Source organism: Mercenaria mercenaria, chromosome 8, assembly GCF_021730395.1.
Source record: "Mercenaria mercenaria strain notata chromosome 8, MADL_Memer_1, whole genome shotgun sequence".
NCBI classification, from domain to species: domain Eukaryota; kingdom Metazoa; phylum Mollusca; class Bivalvia; order Venerida; family Veneridae; genus Mercenaria; species Mercenaria mercenaria.
This window is the reverse complement of record NC_069368.1, coordinates 73,303,255-73,323,810: the sequence shown is the minus strand read 5'-3', so window position 1 is coordinate 73,323,810 and position 20,556 is coordinate 73,303,255. Positions and strand designations below refer to the sequence as shown.

The 20,556-nt window shown below is 33.0% G+C and overlaps 4 protein-coding genes across 10 annotated transcripts in view; 2 read left to right on the top strand and 2 right to left on the bottom strand.

The window, feature by feature from the left end:
* Positions 1-20,556, top strand: part of LOC123566083 (ankyrin-1-like) — a 228,079-nt gene that overhangs the window by 14,959 nt on the left and 192,564 nt on the right. The gene's annotated exons all lie outside the window — the stretch shown is intronic.
* LOC128558905 (uncharacterized) lies at positions 2,470-3,870 on the bottom strand. The gene has a single exon (XM_053549189.1). The coding sequence runs from the start codon at positions 3,868-3,870 to the stop codon at positions 2,470-2,472; it is 1,401 nt and encodes a 466-aa protein (XP_053405164.1).
* LOC123565260 (uncharacterized) lies at positions 3,960-6,593 on the bottom strand. Its single transcript, XM_045359129.2, has one exon. The coding sequence runs from the start codon at positions 6,591-6,593 to the stop codon at positions 3,960-3,962; it is 2,634 nt and encodes an 877-aa protein (XP_045215064.2).
* LOC123565262 (zinc finger protein 107-like) lies at positions 12,615-13,952 on the top strand. The gene is made up of 2 exons (XM_053549188.1): positions 12,615-13,011; positions 13,336-13,952. Exons 1-2 carry the CDS (start codon positions 12,615-12,617, stop codon positions 13,950-13,952), a joined length of 1,014 nt encoding a protein of 337 aa, XP_053405163.1.

Sequence of the window (20,556 nt, the reverse complement as noted above, 5' to 3'; positions counted from 1 at the left end):
ACAAAATGTTATAGATCCTTATCTTTTAAAAAATAATTTATTTGAATGGAACTGCGGTTGCCTATTTACTGAAGAAGAAAATGCTGAAAGATAATGTGATTGTCCCAGACCAAATAATATTCGAAACAATCCTAAAAAAGTTATTGCAACCGATTGTGACACTAATGAAGAAAAAACATATAAAAGCACTTATGCAGCATCCAAAGACCTTAATATTAATTCAGGGTTAATAACAATGTGCTGCAAAGGAAAAAACCAAGTTAAAAGCGGAATATCAAAAACCAGCGGAAAAAGATATAAATTTAAATATTTTAATTCTTCTTAAACTTTATTTATTTTATTATTTTTTTAATCCTTTTTTCCTTAGTGATTTTTTTTCTAAATATAATATATAGATGGAAATTGAAAGATCTACAAAACAATATTATAAGAAATTTGAAATTAAAATTACATATAGACAAGATCCAAAGAATCAATTATATTTAACTATAAATGACTCTTATGAAATACTTAAATCTGAACTTAAAACTTTAAAAGGTATAAAAATAAACGTTGTTTTAAAAATAACTTTTGCAAAAATGGATAAAACTGATACAATATATAAATCAGCTTATTTTCAATCAAAGGCTTTAGAAATTATTAACACAAACGAAATAAAAAAAACTTTACATCAAGCTTTTGATGAAATAATAAATAGAATTGGTAATTGGATTTCTGAAGGAAGCGGCTGGAGAATAGAGTCAGTTGATGCTCATTATATAAATAGATATAAGTATAGTCCATTGGCTGCTTCAAGTTATTTAGAGTTACCAAAACCATTACAACCTCCAATGAAAGGATTAATAAATATAAAGAATGATGATAACGAATGTTTTAGATGGTGTCATTTAGCTTACAAATTTCCTGTAACAAAACATTCTGAAAGAGTTTCAAAATATAAAAAACATACAAACGATCTTGATTATACTGGAATTGAATTTCCTGTTACATTAAATCAAATACCTAAAATAGAAGTTTTAAATAAAATATCATTTAATATATTTGGTTATGAAGAACCTACGGGAATTTATCCATTGTACATATCGAAATATCAATACGAAGAACACTGTGACATGTTGCTAATTACTAATGATAAAATAACTGATGATGACTGTAAATTACCAGGGACCCCGGTTCATCATTATGTTTGGATAAAAGACTTTAATAGATTAATGTTTAACAAAACAAAACATGCAAATAAAAAACACTTCTGCAAATGCTGTCTGCAACATTTTACTCAAGAAAGAATATTAAATGAACATATTCCAAATTGTTTAGCTATTAATGGAATCCAAGGTGTAAAAATGCCAAAAGAGGGAAGTAAAGTACAATTTAAAAATTATCATAAAGGTTTAGCAGTACCTTTTGTAATTTATGCTGATTTTGAATCAATAACTAAAAAAGTTTTAACTGCTTTACCATCAACTGAATCTTCATTAACTGAACCATATCAAAATCATATAGATTGTGGTTACGGCTATAAAGTTGTTTGTTGTTATGATAACAGTTATACTAAACTAACCCAGATTTTTATAGAGGTCCTAATGCAGTTTATAAGTTTATTGAAAAAATGCTTGAGGAAGAGGAATATTGTAAAGAAATATTTAAAGAACATTTTAACAAAGATTTGAGAATGTCTAAAAAAGATGAAAGAGAATTTAAAAAACAAAAGTTTTGTCATATCTGTGAAAAAGAATATATAGAAGGTGAAGTGCCAGTCCGTGATCATTGTCATATAACAGGAAAATTCAGAGGAAGTGCTCACTCAGAATGTAATATTAATTTTAGACTAACACACAAAATTCCTGTTATTTTTCATAATTCAAGAGGTTATGACGGTCATTTTTTTATGCAGCAAATAGGAAAATTCAAAAAAGAAATTAATGTTATTCCTAACAATATGGAAAGATATATGGCATTTATGATTTCCGACTTGGTCTTTATTGATTCATTCCAATTTATGTCTCAATCATTGGATAACTTAGTAAAAAATATTCCTGAATTTAAATACACATCAACTGAATTTGATAAAAATATAGCGAAGCTGGAACCTTCGGTTACACTAGAATTATTAAAAACAAAAGGTGTTTATCCATATGATTACATGGATTCATTTAAAAATTTCAAAGAAACAGAATTACCTTCTAAAGAAGAGTTTTATTCAATTTTAAATGAAACACACATATCTGACAGTAGTGGAGGGCATCTCTATAGACCACATTTTTTCTTCTTTGGCTATATAAAGCCGCCATCTTGGATTGGGAGGAGTCAATTTTCGGTATGGGGCTCATTTGAACGAAATGACGTCACCGCCATTTTAGTTTTATGTAGATATTGGAAAGTAATGAAAAGAAAGCAAATACTACTACTCTGTTCATCTTTTATTTTTGTACAAATAAAATTTTAAAATACATTATAATATATATATACTCAATATCCATACGGGTAAGATATACATCCATCTCTCACTCTCTTATCAAACACAATCCTATGTTTTTTCTTTTGCGTCATCGTTAAAAGTCTAGCTTGGTCACGGTCTCGGCATATTTTTTGAGAATCTGTCACCATCACAACCTGATTCGATGGGCCAATAATCATGTCCTTAATTGTTTCAAAATTTATTGACATTTGATTTTTGAAATTCAGAGTGATGCCTTTTATTTTGCAGTGTGTTTGTTTACCAGACTCATCAGGATTTTCTAATTGATACCCATAACTTTTTGGTCCACTAGCCACAAATGTTTTGATATGGTTTCCTTGTATTTCGTCCGTAAGGTCACCTAAATAATCGCCTAAGGAAGGCATCCAATCTCCTACTTTTGACGTAAATACAACAGAATCGGTATCCGCGTACAACGCTCGGGGTCCTAGCTTTTCTAAGTAAGAGTATAATTTGAGTCTAGCTTGAGCTGTTGTATAGGCTGCAATGACCACGTTGGTTTTCCCAGTGGGCTCTACAAATTCATCCTTATATTTCCAACGAATCTCTACCATTTCATTAGACACAAAGTTTACAGCCGTTACTTCTTCTCTATCACTCGTTAGTTTTTCAAAGTATAGGGCTGGTTCATCAATGAACTCCACTTGATTTTTGTTTAATTTCTGACCAAATTTTCCCCAGAATGAATTGAGCATAAGTTTAGCTAAAGCGCGCATTCCCGGGTTTTTCTCTATATTACTGTAATCAAGTAGGACCCCCTCTTTTTCATAATATTGTTCAATATACGTTTGTTTTTGCTCTTCTGTCTTACACCATTTTGGCCAACCACTTTTCTCCTGTTTGACTTTAAGAAATGTGTTTACATATTCAGTGAAGAGACCCCCTTCTTTAGCAACAGGATCATATTGAGAGATGTTTTCGAAATGCCAGACTTCATAAATGCAATCCAAAGTGTATCCCTTATCAATGGCCTTTTTAACTTCGTCTGTTACCCAGGTGCCTATAAAAGCTCTTTCTTCGTTCGTATGCAAACATTTAGTCTGTTGATACGATTCAGCGCATATTTTGCACAGAGAGAATAGCAACTTTCCGTTCATTTTACAAGGCAGGACAGGTATAAATAAGTCTCGCGGTGGGATAACTTTACACTTGATTAACCCTTCATATTTGTCAATCTCCGCGAAATTTTCTGTAATTATTCTCGGGTGACCCAGTGGAATTTTTCCTGTCTTATTGATAAAAGGGTAGAGGGATGTTACATCATAATAGTCGATAGTTTCTTCCTCATTTGCTTCTTTGTAAAGTGTAAATGCTTCTGTTCGACCCCCGAAAAAAGCTTCTCTAGGTTGTAAGGGTGTTACCATATCAAGCTGTTCTATAAATGTCCTCATTGCATTGTTTTCTTTTAATTCTTTTTCAAATTCAGACTCCCAGATAGATACGTAGGTGTAGCCAAGCTCTTCTATATATTTTTGTTTTGTCAAAGTATTTTGATATAGCTCCCCATGGTTAGTTTATTGACAGGGTTTACCGTTGAACTTGAATAGAGTTTCGGATTACCATGCCAGAAGTCGCCGTGGAACTCTAATACGACTTTCTGGTCTCCTGTTTCATAATAACCATCTACCCTGTAAGGTCCAATTACCCTTTCACCCCCATTTCTAGCATGTTGTATCCTAATACCCAGAGCATAAGACTGGTATTTCACCCATTGTAAAGCTTTTATAGATTGAACCTGTTCGGGATTGTAACCATGTGTAGGAATGATACCAATCGTGTTTTCTTTGAGAAAATTTGTTCTAAAGACTGTTTGACAAGCGGAGGCAATGGTAATGTTCTTCTTAAATGGATCAACTTGGGTAACTTTGAGGAAGTCAGCTCTAAATTTGAGACAACATCGTCTTAAGATATCCACATCTGACCGACAATACTTCAATATTTCCTTTTGAAAATCAAACGGTGTGTGTATATTGGCTTCGTACCACTCCATAAAAACTCTTCTCGAATCGGGTTTCATTCCATCTGGGTTGTAATATTTCATATTCGGTAAATGATTAAGTACAGTAGTTTGATTCTCTTGTCGGTTAAAGAGATGGGGGAAGTAACCTTTAGATAATTCAGAAAATCCAAACATGGCTGGCAGTTTTGAAAGAGCCATTGGCAAAAAGTTAATGGAATCAATCATTTTGATTTTACAACTAGGAACTATCAAGGACATGATTTTGGCACCATTAGGTATCACAGTCGGAACGATGGCATTTTTGTACAAATATTGGAGAATGGGGTAAGAGTCATAACCTTGGAAATTGTGACATATGACGGTAGCATCGACATTTTCTTCAGAAAACAGCCAACTACAAAATGTATCGATAGTATTCAGTCCCGAAAATATAAGTTCATTTTTTCCACACAACTCACACTCACTTTTTTCACCCAACTCTCTATCCATGCATACAGTACATACTTTATGGACCACACATAAATTCGGTACATGTTCAAAGGCACCGCACTTTGACCTTTTACAATGTATACATTTCCCATCTACTCCACTCTCATAACCTTTCTCACATTGAACAATATCTTGCTGTCGACATTCCAAATCAAAAAATATATATGTATCAACGTTCTTTTCATCGTCATTTATCGTTAATTGTTCATCTTGGTTTAAATCTTCAGGTTGCATGTAGCACTGGTGTCCCTCTTCAAAGAAGTCTTTACACAGTTCACAGTATTTTGAACCGCATATATGAGGTTTTTCACTCATATTTTTATTTATTGTTTTTCCACAGTCTTCACATCTGATGTAAGTGAGGCACGTTGAATTTCCTTTCGCTGTTGCTTTTTGGTGAAGATCAAAGCACTCTTGTCCTCGAAACAATCGATTGCATATCTCGCAATGGATCCATTTTTCTTCACTCGGGCTATGTATTTTCTTACAGTTGTGACACGCATTGTTACACGAATGTTTTTCCTTATGGTCATATCCTTTTCCGCATATTGTACAGTAATAATTTCTGGATAAGAAGGCTGGCATACTGGTAATTATATCGTAATGATTGTTACTGTAGTAGAGATAGATTTTCTTTTCAGCATCTGGTCCAGCGTAGATAATACCGTTAAAATGGTCAGCCGACACGATGTTTATCTGGTATCCACACAGAGCCTTTTGAAACTTCTTGATTTCATCAATACCACAAGGTCCTAGGAACACACCGGCATTTTTATGTAACCTTTCTGCCAATTGCTTTTGTATTTCACGTCCCTGTCTGATGCTGTTCCATTTTTCATGTTGGTCTAATTTAGCTTTGGCCGTAATAAGGGCTCTCGCACAGCATAAGTCATCGTCATTCTGGATACGTATGAAACATCGTTTTTCTTTCAATGTTTTCTCTAAGTTAACATAATGGCATTTTTTCCTGCTTCCCCCATTTGGCATATTCACATGTATGACGTCAAACATTAACCCTTCGTCAATGGTAAAATCTTCATTTGATTGTAATACTCTCTCCACTTCACCCATAAAACGCTCTGTAGTCAGTTCGGGTATGCGTAAAAACGGTATAACGATAGGGTAATCCAATGTAGGACTCTGGATTACCAATCTGATCAGGTCTTCTGGCTTAGCTCCCCTGGTCAAGTCTTCAAAAATGGCATTAAACAGTCGCTCGAGTGTCGCCGACACATCATATGTCACCTCTAGATCTTTAAAAGTCACTTTGTAAGTAGAGGATGTCGTTTTAAATTTTTCCATGCGCTGTTCATTGATTTTCGTAATATTGTAAAATTCTTTAGGATCGTCGTTTTTCTTCAAGCGTTTTATAGGTATGTCATCATTTTCCGCTGATTTCTTCAACCCCCCACCCATCTGATGTTTCTCCATCTGATGACGTTTGAGGTTATCATAGCGTGTAAACGGTTGGCTACAAACTGTACAATGTAGATTATTGGTTATCGTATGCTTCTTTTTATGTCTGTCTAAGTTTACTTTTCGGTTAAATGTTTTTCCACACGTATCACAACTAAACATTCTCCAGTGATTTTCTGTCCTCCTGTGTTGAAGTAATTGACTCAGCTTTGGAAAATTACTCCCGCATTCGTTACAATTGTAAACCATGTCTGTTCTCTCTGATGTCCTGTGTCAGAATGAGAATATAGTATATCACACTCTTTCTTACGTATTTTCAGAATCGCAGCTAGCTCCTGATTGGTTTATAATATGCACGTGGTCACGTGTCTATTCTCTATGTAATGAGTCTTCTGACAATGCTAAGACTTCTTATTGTTTCAATTAGTTGGCAAACGAATCTGACGAATTTTTAAATTGTATATGGTCACGTGCTTATTCAGTCGACGTCCAGAAACAAAATGAAGATTTAATGTAATAAACTTGTTCTTACGCAGTTTCAATATCAATACATGCTTTCGATAGTTCAGCCTATTCAAGTCATGAAAATAAATGTTAAATGTTTTAAGCCTAGCTATTCTTACGCGCTTTCAATATTAATACGAGCTTCTGATTGGTTAATATTTTCAAAATAATAGAATTGAAAGAATGTGTAGAATTGAAACAACGCATTAACTAGAGCTTCCCATGTTAGATATTGAGCCGACATCTAACCTCTCTCTCACCTAAAACACGTACATCAAGGACTCAGTACTACAGACCGAGAGGTGGCATGGCCCTAGTTAGCGTTGCTTCAGTTCATTATCGTCACGGAAGAGCTGACTTTCCTAGTACAAGCTAGCCGTGACACTCAAATTCTTGTACTAAGCTGGTCTTAATGACATCCTAGTTTCAGCTCCAGCCACTTTGTATACTAGTTAAATATGATCATATATCAAATATGAAATGTAATAAAAGATATTAACTTGTTCTATCAGTTAAAAACTACGTGTTCTCTTCTGCATCTTACCGTCAAAGGACAGTCAGTAATCATAGTCTGAATAATTATCAGAGCGTAAAATATTTTGACCGGCTTAAACCTGTACACCATGCTTTAGCGTACAAATATGATGATTTTACATAGCGCAGTATACGATTAATTAATATAATTATAGAAATGATTATAGTATTATATCATTAATTTCTTTAATAAACCTGATACGAAATAAAATAGAAATACTAAATTATTCATACAACGTACCAGTGATGCGCACGGGTCCCGGATAAATTCACCTAATGAATTAAACTGTAGATGGTTGATCATATATATCGTTCCATTACCTACAGTCAATCAGAATGCAATATTTTGACAAGCGGTAACACGGATCGATTTTTCCAATACTCAGGTAAACCACGGGGAAAGGTTAACATTGTTCCGCTAATTTGTAATGGAGTACGTTCTATAATTTCAGTCGTGTATAGTTGTAAGCATCCATCTTTCTTAAGTATATTAACGGATTTAAAAAGCGATATCCTTTGTTTATAGAAATACTGATGTTTTTAACCACATTTTTAATGTAGTACAGATACACTGTCTCAAAAATTCATACTTAGTCAGTGTGATTTACTAGTTAGATATAGTGTCAATATAAAATGTAATAAAACATTATCTTATTCTATCAGTTTAACGCGATGTGTTCTCTCTATAACGTACGGTCAATGATATTAAACATTAATCAGCCAGTAAATAACTACTAGTGTGACTAATTATTAGAGCGTAGAATTTTTGACAGGTTAAGACCTGTATCGCTTTACGTCTACTTCACGCTATAGTATTCATATGTATTGATTTTAAAAAGCGCTGTTTACGCTTTATAAAAACGACATAAACCTAATTATAGAAATGATTATAGCAAAATGTCATTAATATCTTTAATAAACCTGATACGAAAATCAAATAGAAATACGTAGTCCAATTTCTCATACGGCATAGAAATCTTGATGTGCACTCTCTCAAATCTGATTTCCAAATGCGCTTAACTAGCTGGACGCCAGATAGTATATTAACAGTTCACTACCTATCGGATGACAGCCAATCAGGGAGAAGCACTTTGACAAGCGGTAACACGGATCTATTTTTTCCAATACTAAGATAAACAAAGAGCTGTAAAGCTTAATTAATATTGCAGTGATACAATCAAACGCTATAGTGTTAAATCTACTGACAGTTTTGTTTTGAAGTTAATGATTTCAAACGATATAAATACTGAGATAACATTATAATAACAATCGGTATTGTCTAGCAAACCTGTCGTAATATTGCGTAGATATACTCTCAACCGTTCATATAGTTTCAGTGTGACGCGTTCACCCCAGCAAAAGTGCTGAAGTGTATCGAGGGCTATAATCAAGTACAACTGCGAAATCCACTCAAACAAGACTGAACTTGTCCGCACGCTAATGAAGTAAACATCGGATATACATATTGCCACTGAATGAGGAAATCTGATACTCGCTGTATTTTTATAATTCAAAGCGCGGACGTAATAGAACGCATGTCACGTGATTGAAATATAATGCGTTAATTTGTGTTTATTTAACTAATTAAATGGATGGTTTTAACCTGACCATTCAGACTTTATTTTTTTTTTGTCGATGTCTGTCGAAGATGTATGGAAATATGCGTATTGTAAAATGTATTAGCGGTATATTGGTTATTACGGATATGTTTTTTATGAAAATCATCTCACGTTTTCTCCGTAAAATATATTTTCGCTATAGATTTTTGATGTATGTAAAGAATGAATCACTATTTCAATGGCCGTTTAAAGTAGAAAGTGTAATGTGAAATATTTTCTGAAAAGCGAATACAAATTTAACGATTACTTTATTACAGTGTCTTTGGCATTTAAAATTTCAGAATTTTTCATAGGATCCGTTTACGTTTTTGTCAATGCTGTTTAAAAAAATGTAAAAGCTGTTTTAAAAAATGTTACAGCCGTTTAGATATTTGTCAAAAGTGATTCGCTTTTTGCACGTTAACATGTAATTTTCCGTAGGGTCCGTTTACGTTTTTGTCAATGCCGTTTAAAAAAAATGTAAAAGCTGTTTTAAAAAATGTTACAGCCGTTTAGATATTTGTCAAAGGTGATTCGCTTTTTGCACGTTAACATGTAATTTTCCGTAGGGTCCGTTTACGTTTTTGTCAATGCTGTTTAAAAAAAATGTAAAAGCTGTTTTAAAAAGTGTTACAGCCGTTTAGATATTTGTCAAAGATGATTCGCTTTTTGCACGTTAACATGTAATTTTCCGTAGGGTCCGTTTACGTTTTCGTCAATGCTGTTTAAAAAAATGTAAAAGCTGTTTTAAAAAGTGTTACAGCCGTTTAGATATTTGTCAAAGGTGATTCTCTTTTTGCACGTTAACATGTAATTTTCCGTAGGGTCCGTTTACGTTATCTGCGCAGTCTGGTCAGGATCCGTGCTGTTCGCTTTTACATACTCACAGCTTTTACATTTTTTTAAACAGCATTGACAAAAACGTAAACGGATCCTATGAAAAATTCTGAAATTTTAAATGCCAAAGACACTGTAATAAAGTAATCGTTAAATTTGTATTCGTTTTTCAGAAAATATTTCACATTACACTTTCTACTTTAAACGGCCATTGAAATAGTGATTCATTCTTTACATACATCAAAAATCTATAGCGAAAATATATTTTACGGAGAAAACGTGAGATGATTTTCATAAAAAACATATCCGTAATAACCAATATACCGCTAATACATTTTACAATACGCATATTTCCATACATCTTCGACAGACATCGACAAAAAAAAAAATAAAGTCTGAATGGTCAGGTTAAAACCATCCATTTAATTAGTTAAATAAACACAAATTAACGCATTATATTTCAATCACGTGACATGCGTTCTATTACGTCCGCGCTTTGAATTATAAAAATACAGCGAGTATCAGATTTCCTCATTCAGTGGCAATATGTATATCCGATGTTTACTTCATTAGCGTGCGGACAAGTTCAGTCTTGTTTGAGTGGATTTCGCAGTTGTACTTGATTATAGCCCTCGATACACTTCAGCACTTTTGCTGGGGTGAACGCGTCACACTGAAACTATATGAACGGTTGAGAATATATCTACGCAATATTACGACAGGTTTGCTAGACAATACCGATTGTTATTATAATGTTATCTCAGTATTTATATCGTTTGAAATCATTAACTTCAAAACAAAACTGTCAGTAGATTTAACACTATAGCGTTTGATTGTATCACTGCAATATTAATTAAGCTTTACAGCTCGTTGTTTATCTTAGTATTGGAAAAAATAGATCCGTGTTACCGCTTGTCAAAGTGCTTCTCCCTGATTGGCTGTCATCCGATAGGTAGTGAACTGTTAATATACTATCTGGCGTCCAGCTAGTTAAGCGCATTTGGAAATCAGATTTGAGAGAGTGCACATCAAGATTGTTATGCCGTATGAGAAATTGGACTACGTATTTCTATTTGATTTTCGTATCAGGTTTATTAAAGATATTAATGACATTTTGCTATAATCATTTCTATAATTAGGTTTATGTCGTTTTTATAAAGCGTAAACAGCGCTTTTTAAAATCAATACATATGAATACTATAGCGTGAAGTAGACGTAAAGCGATACAGGTCTTAACCTGTCAAAAATTCTACGCTCTAATAATTAGTCACACTAGTAGCTATTTACTGGCTGATTAATGTTTAATATCATTGACCGTACGTTATAGAGAGAAACATCGCGTTTAAACTGATAGAATAAGATAATGTTTTATTACATTTATATTGACACTATATCTAACTAGTAAATCACACTGACTAAGTATGAATTTTTGAGACAGTGTATCTGTACTACATTAAAAATGTGGTTAAAAACATCAGTATTTCTATAAACAAAGGATATCGCTTTTTAAATCCGTTAATATACTTAAGAAAGATGGATGCTTACAACTATACACGACTGAAATTATAGAACGTACTCCATTACAAATTAGCGGAACAATGTTAACCTTTCCCCGTGGTTTACCTGAGTATTGGAAAAATCGATCCGTGTTACCGCTTGTCAAAATATTGCATTCTGATTGGCTGTAGGTAATGGAACGATATATATGATCAACCATCTACAGTTTAATTCATTAGGTGAATTTATCCGGGACCCGTGCGCATCACTGGTACGTTGTATGAATAATTTAGTATTTCTATTTTATTTCGTATCAGGTTTATTAAAGAAATTAATGATATAATACTATAATCATTTCTATAATTATATTAATTAATCGTATACTGCGCTATGTAAAATCATCATATTTGTACGCTAAAGCATGGTGTACAGGTTTAAGCCGGTCAAAATATTTTACGCTCTGATAATTATTCAGACTATGATTACTGACTGTCCTTTGACGGTAAGATGCAGAAGAGAACACGTAGTTTTAACTGATAGAACAAGTTAATATCTTTTATTACATTTCATATTTGATATATGATCATATTTAACTAGTATACAAAGTGGCTGGAGCTGAAACTAGGATGTCATTAAGACCAGCTTAGTACAAGAATTTGAGTGTCACGGCTAGCTTGTACTAGGAAAGTCAGCTCTTCCGTGACGATAATGAACTGAAGCAACGCTAACTAGGGCCATGCCACCTCTCGATCTGTAGTACTGAGTCCTTGATGTACGTGTTTTAGGTGAGAGAGAGGTTAGATGTCGGCTCAATATCTAACATGGGAAGCTCTAGTTAATGCGTTGTTTCAATTCTACACATTCTTTCAATTCTATTATTTTGAAAATATTAACCAATCAGAAGCTCGTATTAATATTGAAAGCGCGTAAGAATAGCTAGGCTTAAAACATTTAACATTTATTTTCATGACTTGAATAGGCTGAACTATCGAAAGCATGTATTGATATTGAAACTGCGTAAGAACAAGTTTATTACATTAAATCTTCATTTTGTTTCTGGACGTCGACTGAATAAGCACGTGACCATATACAATTTAAAAATTCGTCAGATTCGTTTGCCAACTAATTGAAACAATAAGAAGTCTTAGCATTGTCAGAAGACTCATTACATAGAGAATAGACACGTGACCACGTGCATATTATAAACCAATCAGGAGCTAGCTGCGATTCTGAAAATACGTAAGAAAGAGTGTGATATACTATATTCTCATTCTGACACAGGACATCAGAGAGAACAGACATGGTTTACAATTGTAACGAATGCGGGAGTAATTTTCCAAAGCTGAGTCAATTACTTCAACACAGGAGGACAGAAAATCACTGGAGAATGTTTAGTTGTGATACGTGTGGAAAAACATTTAACCGAAAAGTAAACTTAGACAGACATAAAAAGAAGCATACGATAACCAATAATCTACAATGTACAGTTTGTAGCCAACCGTTTACACGCTATGATAACCTCAAACGTCATCAGATGGAGAAACATCAGATGGGTGGGGGGTTGAAGAGATCAGCGGAAAATGATGACATACCTATAAAACGCTTGAAGAAAAACGACGATCCTAAAGAATTTTACAATATTACGAAAATCAATGAACAGCGCATGGAAAATTTAAAACGACATCCTTACTTACAAAGTGACTTTTAAAGATCTAGAGGTGACATATGATGTGTCGGCGACACTCGAGCGACTGTTTAATGCCATTTTTGAAGACTTGACCAGGGGAGCTAAGCCAGAAGACCTGATCAGATTGGTAATCCAGAGTCCTACATTGGATTACCCTATCGTTATACCGTTTTTACGCATACCCGAACTGACTACAGAGCGTTTTATGGGTGAAGTGGAGAGAGTATTACAATCAAATGAAGATTTTACCATTGACGAAGGGTTAATGTTTGACGTCATACATGTGAATATGGCAAATGGGGGAAGCAGGAAAAATGCCATTATGTTAACTTAGAGAAAACATTGAAAGAAAAACGATGTTTCATACGTATCCAGAATGACGATGACTTATGCTGTGCGAGAGCCCTTATTACGGCCAAAGCTAAATTAGACCAACATGAAAAATGGAACAGCATCAGACAGGGACGTGAAATACAAAAGCAATTGGCAGAAAGGTTACATAAAAATGCCGGTGTGTTCCTAGGACCTTGTGGTATTGATGAAATCAAGAAGTTTCAAAAGGCTCTGTGTGGATACCAGATAAACATCGTGTCGGCTGACCATTTTAACGGTATTATCTACGCTGGACCAGATGCTGAAAAGAAAATCTATCTCTACTACAGTAACAATCATTACGATATAATTACCAGTATGCCAGCCTTCTTATCCAGAAATTATTACTGTACAATATGCGGAAAGGATATGACCATAAGGAAAAACATTCGTGTAACAATGCGTGTCACAACTGTAAGAAAATACATAGCCCGAGTGAAGAAAAATGGATCCATTGCGAGATATGCAATCGATTGTTTCGAGGACAAGAGTGCTTTGATCTTCACCAAAAAGCAACAGCGAAAGGAAATTCAACGTGCCTCACTTACATCAGATGTGAAGACTGTGGAAAAACAATAAATAAAAATATGAGTGAAAAACCTATATATGCGGTTCAAAATACTGTGAACTGTGTAAGACTTCTTTGAAGAGGGACACCAGTGCTACATGCAACCTGAAGATTTAAACCAAGATGAACAATTAACGATAAATGACGATGAAAAGAACGTTGATACATATATATTTTTTGATTTTGGGAAAGTCGACAGCAAGATATTGTTCAATGTGAGAAAGGTTATGAGAGTGGAGTAGATGGGAAATGTATACATTGTAAAAGGTCAAAGTGCGGTGCCTTTGAACATGTACCGAATTTATGTGTGGTCCATAAAGTATGTACTGTATGCATGGATAGAGAGTTGGGTGAAAAAAGTGAGTGTGAGTTGTGTGGAAAAAATGAACTTATATTTTCGGGACTGAATACTATCGATACATTTGTAGTTGGCTGTTTTCTGAAGAAAATGTCGATGCTACCGTCATATGTCACAATTTCCAAGGTTATGACTCTTACCCCATTCTCCAATATTTGTACAAAAATGCCATCGTTCCGACTGTGATACCTAATGGTGCCAAAATCATGTCCTTGATAGTTCCTAGTTGTAAAATCAAAATGATTGATTCCATTAACTTTTTGCCAATGGCTCTTTCAAAACTGCCAGCCATGTTTGGATTTTCTGAATTATCTAAAGGTTACTTCCCCCATCTCTTTAACCGACAAGAGAATCAAACTACTGTACTTAATCATTTACCGAATATGAAATATTACAACCCAGATGGAATGAAACCCGATTCGAGAAGAGTTTTTATGGAGTGGTACGAAGCCAATATACACACACCGTTTGATTTTCAAAGGAAATATTGAAGTATTGTCGGTCAGATGTGGATATCTTAAGACGATGTTGTCTCAAATTTAGAGCTGACTTCCTCAAAGTTACCCAAGTTGATCCATTTAAGAAGAACATTACCATTGCCTCCGCTTGTCAAACAGTCTTTAGAACAAATTTTCTCAAAGAAAACACGATTGGTATCATTCCTACACATGGTTACAATCCCGAACAGGTTCAATCTATAAAAGCTTTACAATGGGTGAAATACCAGTCTTATGCTCTGGGTATTAGGATACAACATGCTAGAAATGGGGGGGGAAAGGGTAATTGGACCTTACAGGGTAGATGGTTATTATGAAACAGGAGACCAGAAAGTCGTATTAGAGTTCCACGGCGACTTCTGGCATGGTAATCCGAAACTCTATTCAAGTTCAACGGTAAACCCTGTCAATAAAACTAACCATGGGGGAGCTATATCAAAATACTTTGACAAAACAAAAATATATAGAAGAGCTTGGCTACACCTACGTATCTATCTGGGAGTCTGAATTTGAAAAGAATTAAAAGAAAACAATGCAATGAGGACATTTATAGAACAGCTTGATATGGTAACACCCTTACAACCTAGAGAAGCTTTTTTCGGGGTCGAACAGAAGCATTTACACTTTACAAAGAAGCAAATGAGGAAGAAACTATCGACTATTATGATGTAACATCCCTCTACCCTTTTATCAATAAGACAGGAAAAATTCCACTGGGTCACCCGAGAATAATTACAGAAAATTTCGCGGAGATTGACAAATATGAAGGGTTAATCAAGTGTAAAGTTATCCCACCGCGAGACTTATTTATACCTGTCCTGCCTTGTAAAATGAACGGAAAGTTGCTATTCTCTCTGTGCAAAATATGCGCTGAATCGTATCAACAGACTAAATGTTTGCATACGAACGAAGAAAGAGCTTTTATAGGCACCTGGGTAACAGACGAAGTTAAAAAGGCCATTGATAAGGGATACACTTTGGATTGCATTTATGAAGTCTGGCATTTCGAAAACATCTCTCAATATGATCCTGTTGCTAAAGAAGGGGGTCTCTTCACTGAATATGTAAACACATTTCTTAAAGTCAAACAGGAGAAAAGTGGTTGGCCAAAATGGTGTAAGACAGAAGAGCAAAAACAAACGTATATTGAACAATATTATGAAAAAGAGGGGTCCTACTTGATTACAGTAATATAGAGAAAAACCCGGGAATGCGCGCTTTAGCTAAACTTATGCTCAATTCATTCTGGGGAAAATTTGGTCAGAAATTAAACAAAAATCAAGTGGAGTTCATTGATGAACCAGCCCTATACTTTGAAAAACTAACGAGTGATAGAGAAGAAGTAACGGCTGTAAACTTTGTGTCTAATGAAATGGTAGAGATTCGTTGGAAATATAAGGATGAATTTGTAGAGCCACTGGGAAAACCAACGTGGTCATTGCAGCCTATACAACAGCTCAAGCTAGACTCAAATTATACTCTTACTTAGAAAAGCTAGGACCCGAGCGTTGTACGCGGATACCGATTCTGTTGTATTTACGTCAAAAGTAGGAGATTGGATGCCTTCCTTAGGCGATTATTTAGGTGATCTTACGGACGAAATACAAGGAAACCATATCAAAACATTTGTGGCTAGTGGACCAAAAAGTTATGGGTATCAATTGAAATCCTGATGAGTCTGGTAAACAAACACACTGCAAAATAAAAGGCATCACTCTGAATTTCAAAAATCAAATGTCAATAAATTTTGAAACAATTAAGGACATGATTATTGGCCCATCGAATCAGGTTGTGATGGTGACAGATTCTCAAAAAATATGCCGAGACCGTGACCAAGCTAGACTTTTAACGATGACGCAAAAGAAAAAACATAGGATTGTGTTTGATAAGAGAGTGAGAGATGGATGTAAAATCTTACCCGTATGGATATTGAGTTATATATATATTATAATGTATTTTAAAATTTTATTTGTACAAAAATAAAAGATGAACAGAGTAGTAGTATTTGCTTTCTTTTCATTACTTTCCAATATCTACATAAAACTAAAATGGCGGTGACGTCATTTCGTTCAAATGAGCCCCATACCGAAAATTGACTCCTCCCAATCCAAGATGGCGGCTTTATATAGCCAAAGAAGAAAAAATGTGGTCTATAGAGATGCCCTCCACTACTTCTGACAACGAATATGAACATGCTAAAAATGTTTGGAATAAATTTAAAATTAAAACAATGGGAGAATATCATGATCTATATTTAAAAACTGACGTATTACTTTTAGCTGATGTATTCGAAAATTTTAGAAAATTATGTTTAGAGTACTACAAATTAGATCCTTGTCATTATTTTAGTAGCCCTGGTTTAGCTTGGGATGCAATGTTAAAAATGACTGGAATTAAGTTAGATTTAATAACTGATATTGATATGTATCTTTTTATTGAAAAGGGACTGAGAGGAGGAATAAGTTATATTTCAAACAGATACAGTAAAGCAAACAATAAATATATGAAAGATTATAATCCAAAAGAAGAAAGTAAATACATTATGTACCTTGACGCCAATAACCTTTACGGTTGGGCTATGTGTCAACCTTTGCCCTCTGGAAACTTTAAATTTATATCCGAAAAACAATTTAAGAAATTAATTGCAAAAGGTAAAACTAACTTTATAGTTGAATGTGATCTTGAATATCCAAAAGAATTACATAAAACCCACAACGATTATCCTTTAGCTCCTGAAAAAATTGTTTGGTATTCATAGAATAAAAGAAAGTTTGTTATTAAACAGACCTTGTTATGTTGGAATGTGCATTCTAGATTTATCAAAATATTTAATGTATGATTTTCATTATAATTACATTAAGGAAAAGTACGAGGGTAATTGTAAATTACTATTCACTGACACTGATTCATTATGTTATGAAATAAAAACCAAAGATGCATATGAGGATTTTTATAAGGACAAAGATTTATTTGATAATAGTGATTTTGATAGTAATTCAAAATTTAATTTCGACAATAATAAAAAAGTAATTGGAAAATTTAAAGACGAAGCTGCCGGCATTCCCATTGTTGAATTTGTCGGATTAAAAAGTAAAATGTATTCATATTTATTAGAAAACGAAGTTAACATTAAAAAATGTAAAGGAATTAAAAAACTTGTTGTTAAGAAAACAATAGTTCATAAAAATTACAAAGATATTTTGTTTAATTCAACCCAAACTAATCACACCTTTAAAGTTATTCGTTCTGATAAGCATAATCTTTCCAGTTATGTTATAAATAAAACATCTTTATCATGTTATGACGATAAAAGATATATTCTTGATAATGGTATTGATACATTAGCTTATTCTTAAATTAACTCTTAAATTATAGAACCATAAATTGTTAACTGAATATTCATAACGTTTAAAGAATTAATATAAATAACATCATTTATTTTAAATTCATTAGCATAATTAATAGAAATAGATTCATTTTTTCTATTATTTTTTACATTATAACTTTGAAGAATTACATTTTCTTTATTTTTTAATTGTAATTTAGCTTCTCCTTTATCTAATTTAATTGCATCAACAAGAATAATTAAGATGCAACTGTCTTTAATTGTTACATTATTACCATTTTGAACTAAACCAGGACTAGCATTTACAGTTTTCCATTGAAATAATCCACTATCAGTATCTTGGGTATAACATGTTAAAAACAATGGAGGTTTTCTTATTAATTGTCTTTCTATTTGTTTTTCTATTTTACTTACTTTTTCATTTATATTATTAAATATTCACATTATATTAATTATTCCAGTTAAATAAAAACACAGTAATTAATAAAAACTAAAGATTAACTCAAAAGTTTGTTTCCATCATAAGATACATATTCATCCGATATGTAGAATCTGATGTAACTATCCGTCAAAAGCGTAAAATTTATTTCTGTAGATGTTGAATTGTCATAAGGATGAATGTCAAACATTGCCCCTTGTTTTAGATAAACTTTAATTCTTTTCTTATACATAGATATTGTTTTGTCCGATCCAATGTCAAAGTCCTCGGCTGCTATATTTACACTATTACCGGCAAATATACTAAGAAATAGATCATCACCATCATTCCACCACCTAAATATAAACTGCGATATTGGGCTTTTATGACTTTTACTCGGTTCAGCTTTAAACCCGACCCCCGCTAATAAAATCTTAATATCTATAATATAAATTCCGGTTTTTTCGACCACAAACACACCCCTCAAAAGCACATCTGGTACAGCCACTTTATGTTGTTGGTTTATTTGTATAAAATCTTTAAAATCTACAATAATTCCAGGTCTTAATTGAAATGCATTTAAATAGTTCAGACCGGCCATATCTTCATATGTTGAATTTATCCAGATACCATGACGGTTAAAATACTTTTTCATTTTTACGTATTCATAAAAACCGTATTTAAACCTTGGATCTGTTTCATAAAAACTGTTATATTCAAAAAGAAACACTTCATGTTTTACTTTTTCTATTTCTTTTTCCAATTCTTCTTTTATTTTTTTGTCTTTCTTTTTAAGTTTAAGAATTATTTCAGCTAAATCATCAAGTCGTTTTGTTGTGGCAACTTCAGAAGCAGATAGATTGTCAACAGTATTCTTTGTTCTAGCTAATTGTGTTTCTTGTTTTAGAAAAGCATTTTTTACTTTTTTAAATTCTTGGGTATTAGTAGAAATTTCTTCGACATTAGTGGTTATTGCTTTAGTATTAGCAGTAATTACTTGAGTATTAGCAGTAATTGATTCTCCTTGTTTAGCTGATATTTCAACTACAGAGTCAAGATCAGTTATTATTTTTTTAATTTGATCATTAAATTCATTAATATCTTTTTGTAATAAACCTGTAAGTTTACTTAAGTCTGCGTACTTTATATTGTGACGTGCATCAACATTATTAATCATATCTACAAGTTGTTTCTTAAAATTTTCTAGCTGATCATTAATTATGTTAATTGCTTCAGTATTAGCAGTAATTAACTCTCCTTGTTTAACTGATTTTTCAACTACAAAGTCCAGTTCATTTTTATGTTCTTCAACTTTAGCATTAAGCTGCGTCATATCTTCTTGTAATTTTTTTGTAATATTATTTTATTCTGCATACTTTAAATTGTGACGTGTATCAACAGTACTAATCCAAATTCGAATTTGTTTTTTAAAGTCATCTATTTTAGAATTGAGCTCTTCTTTAAGGTTATCTAATGCTGTGTCATGATCATCACCTCTTTGTGAAGCTGCCTTTTCCAGTTCAGATTTATATTCTGCAAGTTTATTTGAAATTAATTCTAATAAATCTTTATGCTTATTTTCAGTTTCAGTATTTAGTTTATTTATTTCTGTTCTGATTTCTAACTGATACATATTTTGTAACTTTTTCTCAGCTTCAATAATCTTGTCTTTTAGTTCTTCATGTTTAATCATAGTATCTTTTAATTCTTGAACTTGAGTGTATAACTTTTAAAAATTAGTTCTAAATACTTTTTTTATGTTGTCATCTGTCAAATTAGATTTCTCTTCAAGTTCTTTAATAGAATCAACCATAGCTTTCATTTCTTTTTCAATTTTATCTTGTAATTGAACTATTAATAATGAATTCTTTTTAAAATCTTTTGTTAATTCTTCAATATTCTTTACTTCTGCTTCTAGTGTTTGTTTTATACTTTTAACATCTTCAAGATCATAGTCATTTATTACACTTTGAATTTTTTTAAACACAAATCGTTT